We start from the raw sequence: 22,031 nt of genomic DNA on the forward strand, positions 1-22,031 counted from the left end.
GAGGCCTCAAAATAAATTATTTCCTTCCATTAATTTTTTATAAATCAGTAGGGGGAGTGGGTCTCATTATAACTCAAATTCACAGTTAAGAAAATATGATTTATAACCAAATCTACATGTAGGTTAAAATCTAATTTAAAAATATTTTTATTGTAGAATAACCAGGAAGATGGAATGGCATGGAATAATGCAAAGAAGGTGGTGCATTAATTCTGTGACTCTTTAATTCTATCTCTTCAATAATTTGTTAAAAAATATTCTAGGTTTACCTGATCTAATGGGAACTCACCAACTGCATCCAGACAGGGAAGGAACCAGCATACGACCAAAGTAGACCTTCGCAATGTGGGTGACAGCTGCACAGCTGGGGCAGACGGCAGGGCCACTGGCAGGTGCACCAGAATTTACCCCTACTGCTTGTGCTGACTTTTTGGAAGCCATTCTCTTTGGATGGATACCTTGTTCAGCCTAGATATAATGGGGAGGGCCTTGATCCTTCCTTGGAGCAATGTGCCTTGCCCTTGGGGCGGGGGGTTGGATCAGAGAAGGGGAGGGAGTAGGAACTGGTATTGGTATGTGAAATGAAAAAAGATGGTTTTTCTTTAAAAAAATAAAATCAAAAAATTAAAAATATTCTAGAAGAGCTCCAAACGTTTCCAAAATTTGTTAGTTCTTCTCCACCTTTTCTAATTTAAAAGACACTGTTGAGACAAATTTGTCACTCATGAAAAAGTAAACTTCATTTATTGTTTTAATTTTAGAAAATGTAACTAATAATTGGACTTGCATACCAACCAGCAACAAATTCTATAAGTATTTTACTTCTTTGGACACACACTATGTTAACTTTTCCTGGAGAAATATAAATAAATGTCCATTCACCAATCATCACAGGGCACTGATGCCTAACTCTGTCAATCAATGAGTTTGTTGTGGTTACTAACAAAATCCCAGTGGCCTGAAGGCAGTACCCCAAACCCACCCTAGCATGGTTTGACAGCCCATAAATCTCCATTTCCTGTACAGCCTGCAGACATCTTGGTGGATGCATCTCTTTTCCCCAGCAAATGTTGCTTATATACTTGGGGGAGGCATCTTGTGAACCTTGCAACTTTCAGGAGCTTTCTGAGTCCTGTATGTTTCATTTGCGCCCCGAGTCGCATAAGCCTTTTTCTAACTGTTCATACTGTTTTCCCTGCATTTGTAAGCTCAATCTTTTGAGATACTCAGAAGACAGAATCCCAATTAGATGCAGAAGTGATGTAACACTGCATGTCTTGAGGAATGACATTCAGAGGAACCTCAGGATAAATCATTGTTGACTTGAATGTTACTTGCATTTTATTTACCAATGTCTTTAAGTCCAAATGTTCCCAATTTGGGCTAAAAGCAAGGAACTACATGTACTTTTAGTTAAAATTCTGAGAAAAACTGAAGCATAATTTTCATGAAACTATAGAATGCATGTTTCCAATAGGTTAGAGACTCTATTGCACACACTCGGCATTCTATGCTCCTAACAGCATAATAGTTCCTGCAACTAAAAGATTTCTATTTGCCTGAAGGATGTCAATAACAAAACTCTTCTTGGTTGCTGGAATATTTAAAATTTATTTTCTTTTAAACAGAAATCTTATCCTAATATTGGAACTATGTTCATTAGAGCTATCATTTGAGACTGGGTAACTAACACTGATTCAGCGAAACCTAAGTCAATTCTGCTCATTGCAATGCAATGGAGAATTATCACTTACACAAAATAGGATCTGAAAAAGTAAAAAAAAAAAAATGATTGTAGAAGTAGGAATATACAACAAATCAGTGGAAAATTCTGTATTGGCTCACAAATAAAATGCTCTATGATATCAGAAGTGCTCTAATTCATAAGATAATATATTATGGACTTATATTAACATACTTTTATTTAAAATTATAATAGGATTTTGCCTGTAGTTGTGATTCATCATGTTGAACAGAAATTATACTCTAAGAACTCTTGTTGTATCATACCATTTAGATTTTCAGACAACAATGTGAATTTTTTCACAGCAGATATCTGAATCATCCCAAAGAAAGGGTGGGATAAAACGATCATGAGCCTTTTAATTTGCATAATTAAAAATATTACCCACACTGTGCTACCATCTACTAGTAAATTCCTAAATTCATTCTACAAACACCCAAGCAGCTGGAAACCCAGAACAGTTTGGAGTTCTCAGCTAAATAATGGTGTGGAAGGTTTGACTGTGTGAAATTCAATAACTTCTTACTAAAATATGTCAAAAAACTTATCTAAGTCTACCAAAAATATGACCAGCATATTTACACACAACACACTTCTTTAGTAGCTTGCTGACGTGGTCTTCTCCAAAGATGAATAAGAAATTCTCTAAGGCGTATTTTGAGGGGGTTTCAGCCACAGAATTCCTGTAATTTCCTACTTTAACTTACAAGATTTGAAATTTTCTCCTTCATATGATTATTGATGATGGTAAACATTGTCAAATGTGTCATTTACAAACTGGAATTACTTTCAGGAGAAAGAATGAAAAAATGAATTTGTTAATACTTTCAATAAAACAAATAGTTAAATTATTACTCAAGGTTGGTTTTCAGCCTCATTGGTTCTTCTTGGAGGGGATAGGGTGGGGTGAGGAGTTCTGAGGACTAAGTCCTCGTCGTGAGTCATATACCAGTCTCAAGGCGCTACCGTTCTCAACCTTTTATTTCTGTGAAATAGTTCAGTTTTCTTAGTTATTTAGGATTTAGTGAGAGGCTGAGATTTGAGGGAGGTGTCTAGTTTCTTTCAAGTTAATTAATAGTGTTGTTTCCAACTCAAACATGAGCTCTTTCCAGTCTGGCTTATCAAAATCCTTGCCTTCTGCTATTGGTGAGATACTACAAAGTTATTGACTTAGAACGGGGAAAAAACAATTGTCATTTGATGAAACTAGCTACAGAGCACTTGCTGTCACGGACTTCCTTAAAAGTAAATGAACAAACACCTTTTTGAAAAATTTACTTCATGAGAGAAGTTGGCCTAAATATAAATAATTTTAAGTCAGCCTCTTTACTAAAACTGGCTAATAGGCTTCCTGGGAGTCTAGGGCAGGGGTTGTGTAGAGGAGAACAACAACAACAATAATAAAAGACAAAATAGAAAAGAAATGATAATTAAGAATTGTACTTAACATTCTTAATTCTGAGATATAATTTAAAGATTAATGTTGATGTACTTGAAATAATAAATCCCTGCATTTAATTTTTATTAAATATATTTTCACATATAATACATTTTTTCACACCCATATACACATACAAAAGTAGGGAGGCCTTAGAAACATGTTTTTAACTAAATATACCTATATATAATACTGTGAAACAAAATCTGAGTAAAAATTTTATTCCAACAACATTGCTCTATTTTCAATTTTGTTTATTGTTTAAGTCTTTTTTTTAAATCACAGTGGAAATTAACTTAGGCTTATTCATCCAGTTAGTGCCTATTGTCAACTTCATCAAATTCCAACACGTCGAATCAACTCATTCATACACTCTATTTCCTGTGACCATCCCACCATTCATTGCCTGTCTTTTTTCCTTTTAACGGCAATATTGTGATAAGATTGTGAAAGGGTGGAACTAACAGGTATATACATATATATACCATTTCTTCAAGTATCCAGAAAGCAGTACATTTTATGCATTGTGCATTAGAAAACTACTGATGATATTACTTCTAAGTATATGAGAGTGGCTCCTGGTGGGAGTGTCATAAAGTTGTATGTCATCGTGTACGACAAGGATTTACAGCATTCTAGATTTTTCACAACTCTTCCGTGTTAGTGAATGACATTAAGATTTCATTTCTCTACTCTCAAGTGTCAAATGTGGGATTTCCAACCACAAATAAATAAAGCACACACTCCGCATGTGTAGTGCAAATGCCCAGTAAACAGAGTGACATGGAACAGGCCTGTAGTTGTCATCTAGTAAGAGGCTCAACAGGGAGGTCCTGATTTTGTGAAGGCTGTGACCCATCTCCCTGTTCCAAATGAATACTGTCACTGTCCCATGTCAGGCACAATGACATACAGGCTGCTGAGTTGGGTTAATGGAGTAAGGGAATGGAAACTCATTTGCACAAATGGGTGGTACAATTCCTGTCACTTCTGTGTAGAATGTAAAGTCTGACTTGCTGAGAAAACTTCAAACCCCTGCAGCCAAAGCAGGTACCAATCAGGAGAATCACAAGTGTTCTGCTTAGAAGAATTATATGTTGGCACCTATGTACTAGATTGTGTGACTCAGACAATAAAAGGAACAACAGGTGCTATTTTAAAGTTAGAATTTCAGAACAGTGACACCTGAATATTCAAACTTATATTAGACAATCCAGTAGTCACATAAACACTCAAACAATGAGCCTGCTTCCAAGTGCCATGAAAGCAACAATTTTCCATATTTTGAACAAAATTAAGAGTTCTGCTGCTTTGTCTTAATTATGCATGTCAATTGACATGTTACTTACTAAAACAAGACAATTAGAGAATTCCTCCAGAGAAAAATCATTGGTGGGAGAAAATCCTAAGAAACAAGTGACAATCAGTTCCCTCGTTTACTGCGTTATGTTTTCCTCCACAGCATCCATGTCGATAAGAAAAGGACATATACAAAACAAACAAATAAAAATTCGTAATAAACAAGAATACAACAATTGTGCCACCCATCTCTTCACTTGCCCCTTTGCATGGAGTTTTGAGGGAAATAGTCTTTGAAGGTAGAATTTGAAGTGCACATATGTTAAACACTGGCAGAAAAACATTTGGGTCCTGTCTTTTCCTACTCCATTCCTGAATATGCTATACATTCAACAAATACAAGCTAAAACTCACTGACATAGGAATAGGAAACACACACACACACATATCTTATTAAGAGAAAAGACACCATTCCTCACCTATAATACACGTGTAACATTAAAAACTAAGGTCTGACACAATCACTTAACTGATTTCAATAATTAAGGCTTCTAAACGGTTCAGTGCCAACTTTCTGCATCAGTATTTGAAGGAAATACATTTTTGTATTTAGGGTTGTGCTCTTTACAGATATCTTCTCCATGGCATTTCATTAGTAAGGTCTGATGAGGAGTATTAGAATTGTTTGCTGACATTTAGCTTTGGTAGCTGTTAGACTAAAGTATAGCAATACAAACTCAATGACTGAACAGATTTGTTCCCAAAACCTGGGCTGTTGGTTCATTTTACCTTCTTCTCATGTTTAATATGGCCATTTCCTTTGTATTTGCCATTGGGGATTCCATTTTGGTAATGTCCATTAACTGGGCTATGCTTATTTCTAGACCACAGACTTTTGATTTTTCTATAGATAAATTTTGTCACATAGGACAAAATGAAGTAGAACAAGGCAGCACCAAGCAAAAGCACAAAGGCAATATCCAACAGAAAATACTGGCAGAAAGAAATCTGATGCACAGCCGAGCGGAGGTGATGGGCTCCGTCATGGCGAAGAATGTAGTCTATCCAATAAGTAGTCCGATTGACAGGGTGGCCAGGCTGATCCTTATGAATTTCTGATAACTTCTGAGCCCTCTGCCGATAGCTGCAGTAGGGAAAAACATATGATCATGTATACACAGATTCTGTGCTAATTGTTATCTTAATTTAGAAATGTGTGTGTGTGTGTCTGTGTGTGTGTGTGGTGTACGGACGCATATGGGGAAAAGATTATTCTTCAAATAGAAAAAATAAAACAGAATATTCTAGGTATTTTCCCTCCTTGAAAGTAATTAAATTATATTATATTACAAGAAAAAAATCCCTCATAGTAAAAGTTGACATTGGGTTAGATAATTGAAATTGTAAAGATCAGTTCACCTTTGTTTATGGCTTTCTTTAAAATGATAGTGTTTCCAGAGTTAGAAGAGTTCTTCCACATAAATAAAGCAGTGGGTTTTCATTAAGCAAAATCAAGGCAGTAGGTAAAGGAAGTAGGATTATGACATCACGTAGGTTTCGGGTTTTAAAAAAAAATCACCCAAAGACTTTCTTTAGTACTGGGCAGTTGTAGTGCACACCTTTAACCCCAGCACCTGGGAGGCAGAGGCAGGCAGATCTCTGTGAGTTCGAGGCCAGTGTGGTCTACAGAATGAGTTCCAGGACAGTTAGGGTTGTTACACCGTGAAACCCTGTCTTGAAAAACCAAAAAGAAGAAGACTTAAAGACTTTCTTTAGCAAGATTTGTTTCTTGCCTTAAACTAGAATATCTAGAATATAATGTTAATGAGGCAAATTAGCCTTTAAATAATGACTTTACCTTAAATGTGGAACATTTACCATACATTTGAAGTAAATTGCCCAGTTTGTAGAATGGCTTTTAGGGAATGGCACATTTGTGACACACATCACTGCTATTTCTTTATTAAGCGAGGCATCTATTCACATATTAGGAACTTCAATATTCTGCAGTTAGGATTTCATTGCAATATAATGAGTACAGCCTGATCTTTTCCTAATTCATGCTGGCTCACACCTCAGAGCATACTGCTAGGCTGACCTGGGAATACAGCTCACGGAAGAGTGCTTGCCTGGCATGTGCAAGCCCCTGGGCTCAACCTTCTGTGCCACAATCAAAACAAACATGCAAACTACCTTGCTGAACCACTCTCTGTAAATATTTCCATATAATGGCCCCAAATTAGTGGCTCTCCAGCATTCCTGCACCAAATCCTTCCTTGAGATTTTGCAGGCCTATATGAAAATATTTTCCTAAGAGCATGTCTTGAAATGCATGATGTCTAACGAGGGAAACTACAAATTATAGAAGGGGAGTGTGCAGGTGCCTGAGGCACAGAGTATATTGCTCCAAGTGCCACACTTGTGACCAAGATATTGCTTGTTTTAAAGGACCACAGATAAGTACCATCTCTAAGTCTACATAATAATGAACCTTGGAAGATTTGAAAATTTTGTATATAAGCTTAACATTTTTTTAAGAAGCCATTTTTTTTCATGTGGCATTTCTTAGAATATAGCAACAATTCTCAACTCATGGTTCAGCCACCTTCCCCCAGGTACAAACAGAAATTAATTACTCTCTTCAGATATTTAATATCATTTGAAGCACATAATAAACTAAACATCATGCTTTTAAGTGAAGAAAATAGCTGCTTTGTTTAACACTACCCAGGGCAGCTGCCCACTGAGACTTATTTGTGAAGTGGGTTAACTCAGGACACATCAGGAATTTAAAAGGCGAAATAAAGATTCTAATTCATCATTCACATGAGCAAACACATCTCGGAAACAGCGAGGGCTGGGAAAGCCAGCAGCACGTGTTTGCAGGCAGAATGAAGAGCTCACTTAGACATCAGATATGTCTGCCTTCAGCTCATATTAGAATAGCTATGTGATCATAGGCAAATCACTAAAGGTCTCTGATCTTCAAGTGCCTCATTTCTATAGTGAGAACAGCAAAAATTCTTGTACAAGGTAGTAGCAAGAGTGATGACTGATGACTGTCAACTTGAGTGGGTTTAAAATCCCCTGAGAAACATGCTTCTGGGTATGTGTGTGAGAACAGTTCCAGGAGGGGACTGAGGAGGGGAATATAAATATGAGAGCATTGTCCTAGTTCAGGGATTCAGGATAAGGAAAAAAAAAAAAAAACAAAAAACAGAACAGTGCCAGTATTTTCCACTCTCTCCTTTCCTATCAAGGTGTGAGGAAGCTCATGTGAGCACAGCTGGGAGCCACTCCTGCCATCAGGCTTTCCCCTGGGCTAGCAGGATATACCTTCAAACCACATACCAAAATAAATCCTTCCTCCTCCAAGTGACATCCTGTCAAGTATTTGGTCACAGCCATGACAAATGTAACTAGTGCAAAAGTATCAATGGTAAATAAAAGATACAAAATCTGATCCACTAGAGAGATCCACCTTAGTTTTTCTGACAAATCTTGGTGGCAAAAAACCTCAGTGTCACAATTTGGATGACTAAATATCTGATACATTTAAGTTCAAAATTTTAGAAAATATATATAAGATGTAGCAGCAATGTAAGGGATATCTCTGTGATGGACTTAGAGACAACTTTCTGCCAATATACTGTGTACATACATACATGTATCTAAGTGCCTGTGTATGGACACATGATAAATGTGTACACACATACTGTAATCTGCCTTATATCAGCTGACGCCTTACCTCGGGTTATTGATAACTTTCACCAGTGCATCATACAACTCCTCTTCAGTCACTGTTTTCCATTCTAACAAGATCCCCATGCCTTTCGCCTGTACTCGAGTCATGGTATCATAATGGTCTCCAAAAAGTGGAATTCCCACCACAGGAACACCATGATACATAGTTTCAAAAATACTATTCAAACCACCATGGCTTAGGAAGGCTTTGATGTTTGAATGACCTAAAAGATAAAAAGGAAACAACTGGATATTACCACTGTAGATTATCCATAACTTCTTACAAGATCCACACTATAGTAAACATACACTTTAGAAGGTGAATGTTTAAAGTGGTAATTTCACTGGTCCATCCTTTATATCAATTAAAATGTTTGTTACATATATCAACTGAAAGCCATTTTTAGGTAAATTAAACATATAATGTTAATCATGAAATATATGACAACATTCTCTCAAACACAATTGTTACATGACTAGCAACACACCCTTTAACTGTTGATAATGAAGAGATAAAGTCAATGAGGGTATCATTGACTGGAAGAGATGTAGCATATAATATTTAGCTGTCACAGGAAAACAAAGGTTAGCTTGTCAAAAATGTAATGAGGTTTACCTCCTAGGTAAGGCCTGTATTAATGAGAGGGATGAAAAACTTGCATAAGAAGTACAAGAAAAATAAACAGTGTGCTTAGAAAATGTGTCATTGTCCAGTAAATAATTATTGGGTGCAGAAATACTAATCTGTGACATATACTTACCATGTACGAACTGCAGTACCCATTAGCTCTTAGTATGTTTTGCCTCTAAGTGTTGTATAGAGAGTGACTACTCTTGATCTCAGATTAAATGAAGGATCAGATTTAAAAGTATTTCTTAGCAGCAGAACTTCTTATTTTAACAAAACCTGCACTACCATGTCCAACACTGAAAAATCAAGTAGAGATGGTATCTGAAGAAAAGGGGATACTGTAGGGTGAAGGGAGAAGACAGTGATTTGGTGCCTGCTTTTTGTCCTGGATGAATCTTTGATTAGGGAAGCCATCACCACCCCGGCAGACGTGATGCTTGGAGTAATGTCAAAACACTAACCTTGGACATGTAGTGAGAATCCTGAAACAGGGAGAACCTGGGGAAGCCTGGAAGAGGTCCTCCTCACAGACCACCAAACTGCTGTGTTTTGCTGTTGGTCCCACATTTAAAGCTCAGGTTTTCCTAGGTGAAACCGTCAGCTTGTTGCACTGACCTAGCGAGTGGCCAATTTTCTATATGATTTTTCTGCTTTTTTCCACCCTTGTATGGATTCAGAGTTCACAACAGCGAAGAGAAGGAAAACATGAAAGTATTGGGAGAAGAAAACTGCTCTGTTCATTTCTGCCCAGTTTTATTTACTACACTTAGAATGAGCTAGGTACTGAGGACTTATACACAAAAGTTAATCATCGTGAAAAATTGAAATTGCTGGTTCTGTAGCCTGGAGATAGAGTGCACTGGTGCAGTGCATGCCAATAGTGCTTGCTGATCAGGTGTGAGGTCCCAGGTTCAACAGGCACGCATGCACTCAGACTCACAAATTATTTAACTGTTTGGTGGTATACTCCTAAATTTTCAGCACATGGTTGAGGGCAAGGACAACTTGGGTTACACGATAGCTTATTTTTAAAAACAACAATAATAATGATAAAGAAAATAAAATGTCTGAATTGTAAAACCATTGTAGTATCTAGAAAGTATATTTTAAAATAAGTACAAATTTAAATCATAATTTCGAAGTATTGTAGGATTATTCCTAGTGTTTTAAGAGTAATAAATTTAAAATGTCATTTTATTTGATATTTGGCATTAGTATTATCATATAAGTGGTGTCCCATATTGTTCAGATCTACAGTTTATCATTTCTTTAATACAGATTAAAGGATGACAATCCAATAGCTAGTCTATTGGGGAATATTATTTTCAGGTGTGTGACTTTGTTTCTGCTCATTTGTTTAACTCTGTGAAGCTGTGCTTCTGTGCCTAAAATACCTGATGGTCCTAATAAAGAGATGAAGGCCAATAGCAAGGAAGGAGCAGGGATATGCATAACTGGCAGGCAGAGAAGATACAGAGAACTCTGGGAGGAAGAGAATGAGGAACAAAAGAACAAGGAGAGGCAGACATCAGGGGCCAGTCACCCAGTCACCCAAGAAGGAAAGAAAGGTATACAGAAATAGTGAAAGACAAAAGCTCAGAGGCAAAGGTAGATGGGATAATTTAAGTTAAAAGCCGGCAAGAAACAAGCAAAGCCTTGGCGGGGCATTCATAGGTAATAATAAGCCTCCGTGTGATTTATTTGGTAGCTAGGTGGCGGGTCCCACAAAAAGACAAAAGAGCTTAACATCTCAAAAGAGTATCCCTAAAAATTTAATGAAAGAAGTGTTTATTTTATTTTCCGTACTCACTAAACTAAGTAAAATACTTTATACTTAGGCATATTTCAAAGATAAGCAAATAGTATTATTTTAGTTTTGTGTTAAAGACCAAAATCACAACAAATAAAAATTTAAAACAAATGTTTTTTTTTTTTTTATCAAAACTAAGTAATTTAGTAAGAATTAAAACAAATGATCAAATTATACTTAAGTGAATTATTTCCCTGGTTTTTGGATTTTCTTTGGTTTCAGACAATAGAATAATTCCCAATTATCTAGGAGTTAGATAAATCTGTAGATGAATATAACATCAGTTTGTGCTCTGTGTTGTTTAAATTTTACTACTTTTACCAATTAACATAGTCCGAAATAGCTTTATTTACTACTAACTTATACAACTTTATGTGTGTTTTATGGAAAATTTAAATTGTGTGGTGATTGCTTAAAGTTTTTAATTATAGATTTTTGCAACTTATAGATGATTTTCCAATAAACAAAATTTCAAACCACCGGTCTGAATTTTAAGACTTGAAGTACTAGATTAAGGCTGAGTCCAACAGAAACCATGCACACATTTTTTTAAACCATTCAAGAACTGACACCATGTTTATATATCAGTTCAGTTAAGTGCAGTCACTGACTTACCAAGCAGGTCATTTTGCGGCAGCCATTCTATGAGCTTAGTGTTGTTTCCTAGATTCTTTGGTTTGGTTCCAGAAAACCTAAAATGAATACCAGATAATCACTCTTTCAGAAATGAAGACTTAGGACATGGGCTCATTTTGTAGACTTACAAATGTTATGATACATGATAAACTACTGATATTATTATGAATGAAATTTTAGTTTAGTACCAATAAAAATGTACTTCACTTTATAATAAAATAATTCAGATAGATAAGATATAATTTTCTCATAAAAGTCTATATTCGATTTGCTCTTCTAAGAGACATACATAAGAGAAGGGGGGACCCAAACAAATGTTTGCTGAATTTAATTCTACTCAAGTACCCAGAGAGAAGAGAAAAACCACCACAGGACTGTTACTAGCTACTATCCTTGCCATCCGGTGCCAACACTGAAAGACAACAGAAAGAATGCTGCAATACCTTGGCACCAGAGACTGGCAGCGCAAAGCACATAGGCTTCCCTATGTGGAGAACCTCAAATTTGTCTCACAACTAAGAAGGTAACAGGAGTCTGATGCAAACAAACGAAACTGTCCTCAATAAAGCATAGGGATGCCCTGGGTTAAGACTGATGGAGAAATCTCAATGGAACTAGAGTCATGAGAGTAAAGTGTGCTCCGAACCCAGCCATTGAGGATGTCCTCGCCCAGCCTTACATAACCTTATGAAGGTTAAAACCTAGACAATTCAGAGTCTCTATAATGGCCTGGGAGAGCTTTTTTCCCTTATTGTGGAGTTGTGTTCACGATAACATCCCCAGACCTCCAATACAGTGTAAATGCAAAGAGATGCATGTTCAATGAAGTATGCAGTTCTGAAACCCTGCTGCAATGCCTTCAGAAAGGTACAATGAATCTTAGAGTCTATCTTAGCCAGCATAAATTATCTGGTAAGCTACTGAGACTTTCAGAAACTCAGTCTTTCATATTAAGAGTCTGGAAATATTAATAAAGTTTAGAGAACACAAGGAGAGGACAAAGTGCCTGAATTAATGAAGTATTTAAATTATTTACTCATTCATCATTATCTACCTTATTTCAAACTGATTTGAAGAAAAATATAAACAGGCATGAAACTACAAATAAATTTTTAAAATAAGAAAAAGAATGACAGCTTAATTTGAAGGAAACATAAAGCTGTATCCAACCTAGACTATCTCATTCCACATCAGATATTCTTTGTATGTAGTTATTTTTATCAGTCATGGATCTTTATGAATTAATTATTGATTTCAATGCATTAGAAACAAAATGAAACCTCAAGATCATCTAATCTAGCCAGTGAATCAATGTTCCATGCCTCAGTGCTCCATGTTGTGAAGATTAAATGAGGAGAAACTAAGACTCAACAGCAGAAAACACCTAAATGACCATGACCTTACCTCCAAATCACTTTCTGAGGCAATCTCCCCAGAGCTCCGGCCAGTTTGTTAGCAATGTCTTCTGACAGATACTTGACACCAGCTCCAAAAGACACCAGGACAAAGCCATGTTCCTGAGCACCATTTACCCAACTCTGCAGATCCTATAATAGAAAAATGGAAGGTAATTTTATGAAGACTAACACAGTTCAGTCAACGGCATCACAAATATGCTTTAAAAAATATTTATATAATTTCCTTAAACAAACAAAAAGAGAAGTACTTGGCATTTTCCACTAAAAACTGCAAACAACTTTAAAAGGTTTATTTCAGGATGCAGAGAGATTGTTTAGGCGTTAAGATCACTTGCCGCTCTTGCAGAGAACTTAAATTCAGTTCCCAATACCTACACACAGGTTATAACCGTCCATAACTATAGTTTCTGGGGATATGGCACTCTCTTCTGACCTCTGACCATACAAGCATGCACATGTAGGAAAAACACTCATATACATAAAATAAATGAAATTAAAAATATTTCTTCTGACAACGCTCATTTAACTAGGATTAAGGTCAGTGAGTCAACCCAAGTAAACCAAAAGGTAATAGTGTGAGACCTCCAAAGTCAGAACATTCTAATAGTTGAACCATGAATAGGGAGTAAAGTGTATGAGCAAAGATCCAAACAGACCAAGTGACAAGCCCTGCAGCTAAACTTCCCAGTCAACTGTTTCAGTTTTTGCTAGGATGGATGACTTGTACTAGAAATGAAAGCAGTCCCATCCACAGGGACCACTCCTGTCAGCTGGGTTCTGCAAGCACAAGTCTTATGTTATTGGCAGCTCATCTGTGTGAATGAATTTTTCTCAAAGCTGTGGAAGCTGTTGACTGTGTGAGCACTAACAGGTCCAATGCATCTGATTGCACAGAAGACTCCCTTATGGATAACCCTTTGCTGCTGACTGGTATGTCCCAGGCAGCCATAAGCACAAGGCTATGGCCTGACCTAGTTTTGTATTGGTGTTTGTGGTGCAGAGCATGCTGTCAATGCCACTGCACAGACTCTGCCTTTCTGCTCAGCATCAGTGGATTGTTGCCTTGTGTCAGTGTGGTTTTACAGCTTCATATCACTTTCTAGAGCACACAGACCACAGCCAAAGAGCACTACATGTTAAGAATCGTATCACAGTGGTACCATGGCTCTGCTTGCCTATATAAAAGGAACATGTAACCTATACAATTTTTATTTATTTAAAAATACTTGTATAAAGAGGCTTTATGACATTTCATTCCTAGAGAAAGATGGGAAGGACCACAGTTTATATCAAATGTTTTAGAGAGTCAAAACCCTGCAAAGCAGAGAGCAAAGATGGTTAAGATGGTAGATCCTATAGCCAGTAAAGAAAACACACTATGATTATTGGGTAGACACATATCTTAAACAATAATTTCTAAGAATGTTGATTTATAAGTATATAAAAGAAACAGAGGCTATCTCAACTTAGGATCAAAACTCCTAATTTAGTTTTTGCTACATTTACCAAGCCTTATTTCACAGGCTGAAAATATGAATATGGGATCCGTAGATTCTAAGTAAGAAGAAAAAAAACCTATTCACAATTTAAGTTTTCTGCACAGCTCTAAGGCAGATATACCTAACACAAGTAGAAATGTTCCATGGAGAATGTATGAAGAGTGGCACCTTTCCCCATGTCTTTCCTGCAGGTAATTTACCTCCTACCACTCAATTTTAGGATCAGTGCCATCTGCAAAATGTTAACTCAGATGCAGGAGGCCTTACAGTGATGATATCATTTAAATTTTCTTTCATAGACCTGAAAGGTTGTAGAAATTTAGTGAACTCTATGTAATAAACATTTCTCCAGATTTTTTTCTGCATGATGCAAAATGAAGCCCACACATCTAGTTTTTTCCCTCCCTTTTCTGAGCACAATTATTAACCACGGTAAGAATATATTTGTTTAACTTTCACTAACAGGCAAAGAAGTAGAAAAAGCTGTAATCATTATGGTTACCTACTGGAAAGTAGTATTTTCAGTATTTAATGCCTTGCTTGGCTTAGAAGGGGCAGTGTGGCTTCAAGTGGACATTCACACTGGGCTGGAGATCAAACAGATGAGGAGAATGTCCAGAGTACAGATGGGGAAAGCGTGGACACCTGGCTTCTAGCTGATTCAATCCTCCTTCCGCCCTGGTTTCTAATCTCCACAGGTGCCCAGACTATTTAACTGACCGATGGGCAATAGGAAGGCTGAAGGGGCTGAGCTTTGGGTTTGGCTAGAAATACACGCAGATAGCATGGACACATTTTAGCTAGAGGTTACAGGGATCTTAAGGCTGCTAAGTCCATAGTAAAGACTTTGAAACTGGAATTTCATAAAAAGTATGCCTCTATCCCCGATAGGCTGGGAAGCCCTAGATGTCATCTTTTCTATGTACACACTGACTACCTTCCAGAATTTAATTCATCAATGATATAGTCCAAATCATTTTAATTCTTTAATAAAATTAATTACAAGATAACATGTGTAATATTTAAAAACCCTTCCTGCAAAAATTTAGTGTTATAAAATATAAAAGTATCTAGAAACTTCCTAACTCCCTCCAAGAAAATATCAAATTAAAAAAAAACAGACTAAAAGTTCATTCATCTACAACACCAACAGCATAAACAGATATAAAGAAACTGAACTGAATGTATAAAATGCACTTGTAGAAAACTTTAATAGACATAAAACTTTAATAAACACACATGAAATCTTTAATAAAGGACAAAAGGAAAATAGGAATAAAGATAGAGTAATAAAATGCCTGAAACATTATAAATGTTAGTGTTGGTATGATTTCAATATTCATAAAAATAAGCTTAGTGTATTATCAGTACATTTTTCAAAAGAATTTATGAGGCATTAAAAGAAAGTTAAAATTTCAGAAAACAAAATAGGAGGCTGGGGAGATGTCAATTGGCAAACTCCCTTCTCTGCAAACACAAAGACTTTGTTCAGATCCATAGCTGGGGAAAGCAGTGCATGTCTATAAGACCCTGGGAATGTGCTAGTTGCCTTTCTAGCAAAGTCATCAAGAGACCCTGCCTCAAATAAGGTGAGGCATGACTGTAAAAGACACCTGATGTCTGAGACTGATCTCCACATGCATGCACACACATGCATATGTACCTGCACACACTAACACACAGATATAGGTGCATGTGTATCTGCACACAAACATGCACACACATCGACAGACAGACACATACATGTGTACCTGCACACATACATGCACTCACATCAACATAGAGACACACATGCACACAAATCAACACAGACACACATGCATGTGCACCTGTACACATACATGCACACACATGGACACAGACACACATGCATCACACAATCTTTTAAAATATGAAAGCAAAAACAACCAAGAAACCTTGAAAAAGCACAGGCAGTTTACTTTTCTAGGTAATAATGTGTCCCCAGAGTCTAGAGAAGTTGTGTCTCTTAATGTTAGCATATAGGACGGAGCAATGAAGATAGCTGATGGAGACAGACTACTGTCAGATGTGAGCTGGGGCTTTTCATCAAAGAGTAAAGGAGTTATACAGGCATATGTCGAGAGAAAATATGAAGCTCTATCCTTCCACAGAGCACGAATCACGGGATAAAAAAAATGTTGAGTTCAACAGGTGTTTTATCTGTAGACACAAAAGAATGCTTTTGTCATACTCCAGAAGGGTCTTCTTGAGTTAGAGACACCAGAAGTCACAACAGAAACAGGCAGATCTCATTAGAGACCAAACAGACGACAGAGAATGGAAGCAACAAATCAATAATCAAACTGGAAGGAATTTACGGCATATAAGGAAGGATTAGTGCAAAAATCAAATAGAAATACACACAAATGACTTGAGAAAACCGACCCCAAAGAATGCTAAATTGCACAAGTGTTCCAGGAGAAAGCTTCACCTTACTTAAGAGGAAAACAAACTCAAAATATTTTCATATCACCACAGGCATTCTATTAAACGCTAAGGTACAATTTAATTCATTTAACTTTAAACACTTACAGAACTGATTCCAATGTTCGTTTACTAAGCCTTTAAGTTTTATAATGTTCTTTGAACTTTTTTTTTTCAGAAAGGATACAATCTCTTAAGTGGCCTCTGGGTTTTTCATGAATCTTTTCCCACTCTAAGATTATCAAGCAAGTAATATTTTCTTTCAGTAATTCAGCAGTATGAGTTCATTAATGTATTGGCTTTCAGATGCATCTTGAATTTAGCAATAGAACTTAATTTCCATGCATCTGGAATAATAAGGTTGAGTTCTATCACTAGTATTTCATCTGTTTTGAGACAGAATCTGGCTATATCCTTCCTGATACTCTGATACTAGCCACGTAGCCCTGATTATCCTTATGCAATCACCATCCCTTGCCCCACCCCATGTGCACCACCATCCCTGTCTCCATCATTAGCTTTAACCATCCTTTGAGTCAGCTCCCTCAGTTCTATGTACTGAACACTTCATTTCCTCAGGTTTTCAAAGTGTCACCACCTTAGTTGCCTTCTAAATCATACTCTGCTCCACTTAACTGTCATCCCTGATAATTCTGAAATGTTTTTTTAATGTTATTTTATAATGTAATTTAAATATTTGCATGGTTAAACTCATCTCATTATATTTTATTTTGTAATTACATTATTTATACATTTGCTATATTTTAATTACTCCCACTAACAATGTTACTTCCTGTGTGTACTGTGGGTATTTATGCACATATGCACAGAATACACAATTCAGTTTATTCAAAATGTACATTCAGAATCTTATCCATTCCTTTATATTCAGATGTCAGCACAGCATTGAATTTTACACCACCAGGTGGCATGGCAGGTACAGAGCAGAGATGTTTGGCTCCAAACACATTATGTTCAAGATTGACACTCATTCCTAAGGGTTCAGGGAAATCCAAACCTCATGGAAATAACTCTCCCATCATATAAATGTAAACAAAGGCCAAAGATCAAAACAGTGAATCAAGTGTTCTACATGAACATATAGTAACAGATGTCAGATGTTAATAAACTATATATGGATAAAAAATTACATTTTTATACAATTTATTAGCCAGATGTGTGCTCTCTTTCTCTCTCTTTGTATATGAGTATTTTAAAAAGAGAAGCTCAAAATAAATGTAATTATATTGTCTTCTTGCAGTACGAAGTCTTTTGCAGTAAAGAAAAACATAATAGGGAAAATATGTATGATTTACATTTATCATATCAATATTGTGTATGTTAAAATATCTATCAACATGACTAGATACTGATTTGTTTTCTAGCTGACAGATCCCTTCTGTGGATCAGTTATATACCAAATGACTTGACTTGGTCAGAGGAAGCAAACAGCAGGTAGTTCTGTATATTCTCTAACCAAAAGCCCAACCCTCTGCCTGTGCTGTTCAGCATGGAGAAGTACAGTAGCTGGGGTCTGTGACAGCGACCGGGTAGAAAACAAAATTAAAACATACAGCAAAGAAATGATCCAAATGTATAACAATTTCAGTATTTTTAAGGAATACTTTTACATGATGGATGTTGAGAAATCAGGGACAGGATAAAAATCTAACTGAAGATTAGGTGGCACAGTCCTGTCTCCACCCTCACTAAGGCTTCATTCTGAGGGTATGAGAATCTTCCAGACTTAGAAAGGACTGGTGCTTGGGAACAGACTGAGGTGCAGGAGCCAGTTCTAGGTATGTCCTTCTGGCACCCTGTGATCCAAACCTACACCCCTTTCTCCACTCAAAACTGAGAGCCTTGAGAGAGGGCCAGCATAGACAAGAAAGCAGTAACACTGGATCCTTTGTCAGCCCCATGCATTCTGGAGGAAAGAATGCCTGGACTGTGAGCGAGTCCTACACAAAGATGGCGATACAAGACAAGGGGGAGGGCGCTGAGGCCGCTTTTGTTGTTCCCAACACCAGCATCAATAGGGCTTTTTTCTGCATTTTACCATGTTTGATATAAAGAATGTTCTGCTTAGGTCAGGTGGGATGTAAATAATTGAAGTATTTATTTTGTAAAATTCAGCAAGTATAATAATAGCAAATATCTTGATACAAAATCTTTTAAAAACAACTCCAGGCATCACATGATCTTTAAGTATTGACAAAACAGTTAAACAAGTCTGACTCAATAAAAATATCAATTAAAATATAAAGGTAAGAGCTATGTAGATAGCATAGGGTAAAGTGCTTGCTGCGTAAATCTGGGGAACTGAGTTCAGAGTCTCAGCACCCATGCAAGAGTCAGATGAACCAGGCCCCAGTTGGGACCCCAGCACTAGGGGAAGAGACAGGCAGGTCCTGGAAGATCATGGAGAAAGAAGTTGGCCTGGTCAAAACGATGAGCTGTAGGCTCAATATGAGATCCTGTCTCAAAATACAAAAGACAGTGGGTGTCAATCTCTGACCTCCATACATCAGCACATACAATGAGCATGCATGCATGCATACACACACACACACACACACACACACACAAAGAATGGATATATAAAAATTACTACTCAAAATGAACATGTTCCCGACACTGTATTCATGCTTGGGAAAAGGTTTTCCTCAAAGTCCTGTTCCCCCACTTGTGTGATGTTAGTCAAGTCACTGGAAGCCTGACTTCCTCACCCCCACAAGTGCAGGCCTACATCACAGGACATTGAGATTACAGCTTTTTAAAAGATACTCTGTCCGTTAAAAAGCAGGTCTGTTCTTTCTCCTAGCTAAGATGACTAATAAGGAAGATATAAATTATAATGGGATGAAAACACATGCATCCAGGGACAGGAGAGATGGCTCAGCAGTTAAGAACATTGACTGCTCATCCAGAGGACCTGGGTTCCATTCCCAGCACCCTCATGGCAGTTCACAACTATCTGTAACTCCAGTTCAAAACACAGGCATCCCAAGAAATGGGAAGATAGGACAGTCCTTATTTTCTTTACATTTTGTTACCATATTCTACATTCCTCAGAACTAAGTTAGTTATAATGCATAAAGGAAACATAGTACATTTTTTTTCATGCAGTATCAAATCAAGTCATCAAGTTTTATAGAAAATTCAGCTGCTTTCCAAGTTCATCCAGGAGTCAGCCACAACTAAGCTAAAGATGCAGTAGAGAGATCAATGTCAAGGTGAGGGCTGAATCTAACACTGAACATCTCAGAGAACGAAACAGCCCTGGAAGACACATCTGTGCCCATTGAGACACCGAGGCATCTTTTTTCCTTTCCACCCGGCCTTTAATTTTTACCAGCACAGTTACAATGGAAGTAAGCAAAATTTGAAACCCTTTGAAGAGAGTTAAATTTTCAAGGTTCTTCAGACCTTCAACAAACTGCACATAAGCATTTTGGACATCCCAAGGATACGAGCACAGCTAGGTGCTCGGGTGCTGTGCAAAGCAACCACAAGATAAGGGAAAGAGCAGATACCAGACAAGCAGGAAACTGAGCAGAAAAGAAAAAACTCTCTCAAAATGACATGTAATCTTTCTTATGTTATAGAAGTAAGCAAATATTCAAGAGATGTGAGAAGGCAAAAGATCTGGAAACTGATTTGAAATGAGCATGTGCACAAGAGGGAAGAGACCAAGACGCAGATGAGGCACCTTTCTTCCTGAATAAGTGCAAAGTACAGCTTGCAGCCTGAAATAAAATACTCCTTAATCTCCTGTCAGGATAAATGGCAAAAATATGGTGCCAAAAATAAAAGGACAGGTGAATGGCTTATGGTCCAAAGGGAAAGGACAGAGTGCATTTACTGTATCTGGAGGCATAGTCATTTTATCAATCATGCAATCTCAGTTAAACAAACTTTTATTGGCCACCTTTTATGTGCTAGGGACTACACGCCAGGAATATAAAAGAGCACGATATAGTTTCCTGCCAGGGAGTTCAAAGTCCAGCTCAGACTTCTGGCCTATACTAATGGTGAATTAACACTGCCTTTGCTGTATTACTTGCATTCTGACCAAATGGATTCTTGGAAATAATACATTTTAAATTTTAGCAAGTTCATTTACATTAAATATGTGGTATTATATCTTAATTTCCCTGATTTCAGAGTGGCACTGCCAGAGAAATAATTTGACGATTATTTTAGGTTGTAGGCTAAATATTTCCAGAACTCATTAGAAACACATTTAGAGTTAAATTAAATAAAATTGTAAAAAAAGCACTAGATAATAATTTAATCATAAATATTAGAAATTCTTTTTCTAATATTATGATATTGGTATTTGGTGTTTCTAAATTATAAACCAGTATAGGGCAAAACAGAAAGAGAATAATTTGTTTTAAAACTGGTCTAAATTAAAATTTCCAAAGTAAACCACTCAAATATATCTTACCTGGCTGATGATGACACTTACGTCAGTTGCTCTCAAGTGTTTTATGGAATGGTGCATCTTCTGCTGCACAAAGACCAAATATCCATGACTCCATCATGGATATCTCAATTAGCTGCACTGTTTTGCCTCATCTGAACAGTGTAAAATCTGAAGAAGCCTGAAGAAGTCTTTCGTCCACTTATTTGGCATGAGTGATTAAGCAATATATAGCCTTCTCCCTCTTGCTCCTCATTTGGATAAGTACTTTTATACAGTAAAGTTAGTGACCCAAAACGGTATGGGTAGTGGGTACACTGATCTCAGGGTGATCATTTTAGGGACAACATTTGTGCCTTAGACAGAAACAGGCAGAAACACAGTAACAGCCTGTCAGGTCAGACTGTATACTCTTTCATCTATAACTTTACATAAAGAAAATAGTAAATTTCACTCTATTGGCAAAATAACAGGACAATCAGTTTAAGGAAAGAATTCTATCCGGATGGAATAGTGACTACGTAAATGAAGAATGAACTCTAGTTAATCCAACATCATTGTAACTCCAACCAGCAATTCTGGGTATCCTAGAGAAACAGCTGGCAAGAACATCTGACAGTATATACTGCACAGCTATCTCTATAGCACTAAAATGTGAATTAATGTGCTCTTCTTATAGCCTAAGACCAAATAATTCTAATCAATCATTAATCTTTGCCCTATTTTTTCTCAATATCAATGCTTTTTTTTTTATTTTATGAGAAGACAAAATTTTGATGTTTCATCCAAGGCTCACGTGCATTGTGTTCCTTATTCTTTTTTTTTTCTTTTTGGTTTTTTGAGACAGGGTTTCTCTGTGGCTTTGGAGCCTGTCCTGGAACTAGCTCTTGTAGACCAGGCTGGTCTCGAACTCACAGAGATTCACCTGCCTCTGCCTC

At 36.9% G+C, this 22,031-nt stretch overlaps 1 protein-coding gene across 1 annotated transcript in view; it reads right to left on the reverse strand.

Moving 5' to 3' along the window:
• Positions 1-3,203: 3,203 nt before the first annotated feature.
• Positions 3,204-22,031, reverse strand: part of Ugt8 (UDP glycosyltransferase 8) — a 69,608-nt gene continuing 50,780 nt past the window's right edge. The window contains exons 3-6 of the mRNA XM_057793358.1: positions 12,707-12,849; positions 11,282-11,358; positions 8,230-8,449; positions 3,204-5,625 (exon numbers count right to left, since the gene is read on the reverse strand). Coding sequence (XP_057649341.1) covers positions 5,262-5,625; positions 8,230-8,449; positions 11,282-11,358; positions 12,707-12,849 — 804 coding nt within the window. The 3' untranslated portion in view covers positions 3,204-5,261. The remainder of the gene's footprint in view (positions 5,626-8,229; positions 8,450-11,281; positions 11,359-12,706; positions 12,850-22,031) is intronic.

The sequence above is a fragment of the Chionomys nivalis genome, chromosome 18 (genome assembly GCF_950005125.1).
Source record: "Chionomys nivalis chromosome 18, mChiNiv1.1, whole genome shotgun sequence".
Classification (NCBI taxonomy): domain Eukaryota; kingdom Metazoa; phylum Chordata; class Mammalia; order Rodentia; family Cricetidae; genus Chionomys; species Chionomys nivalis.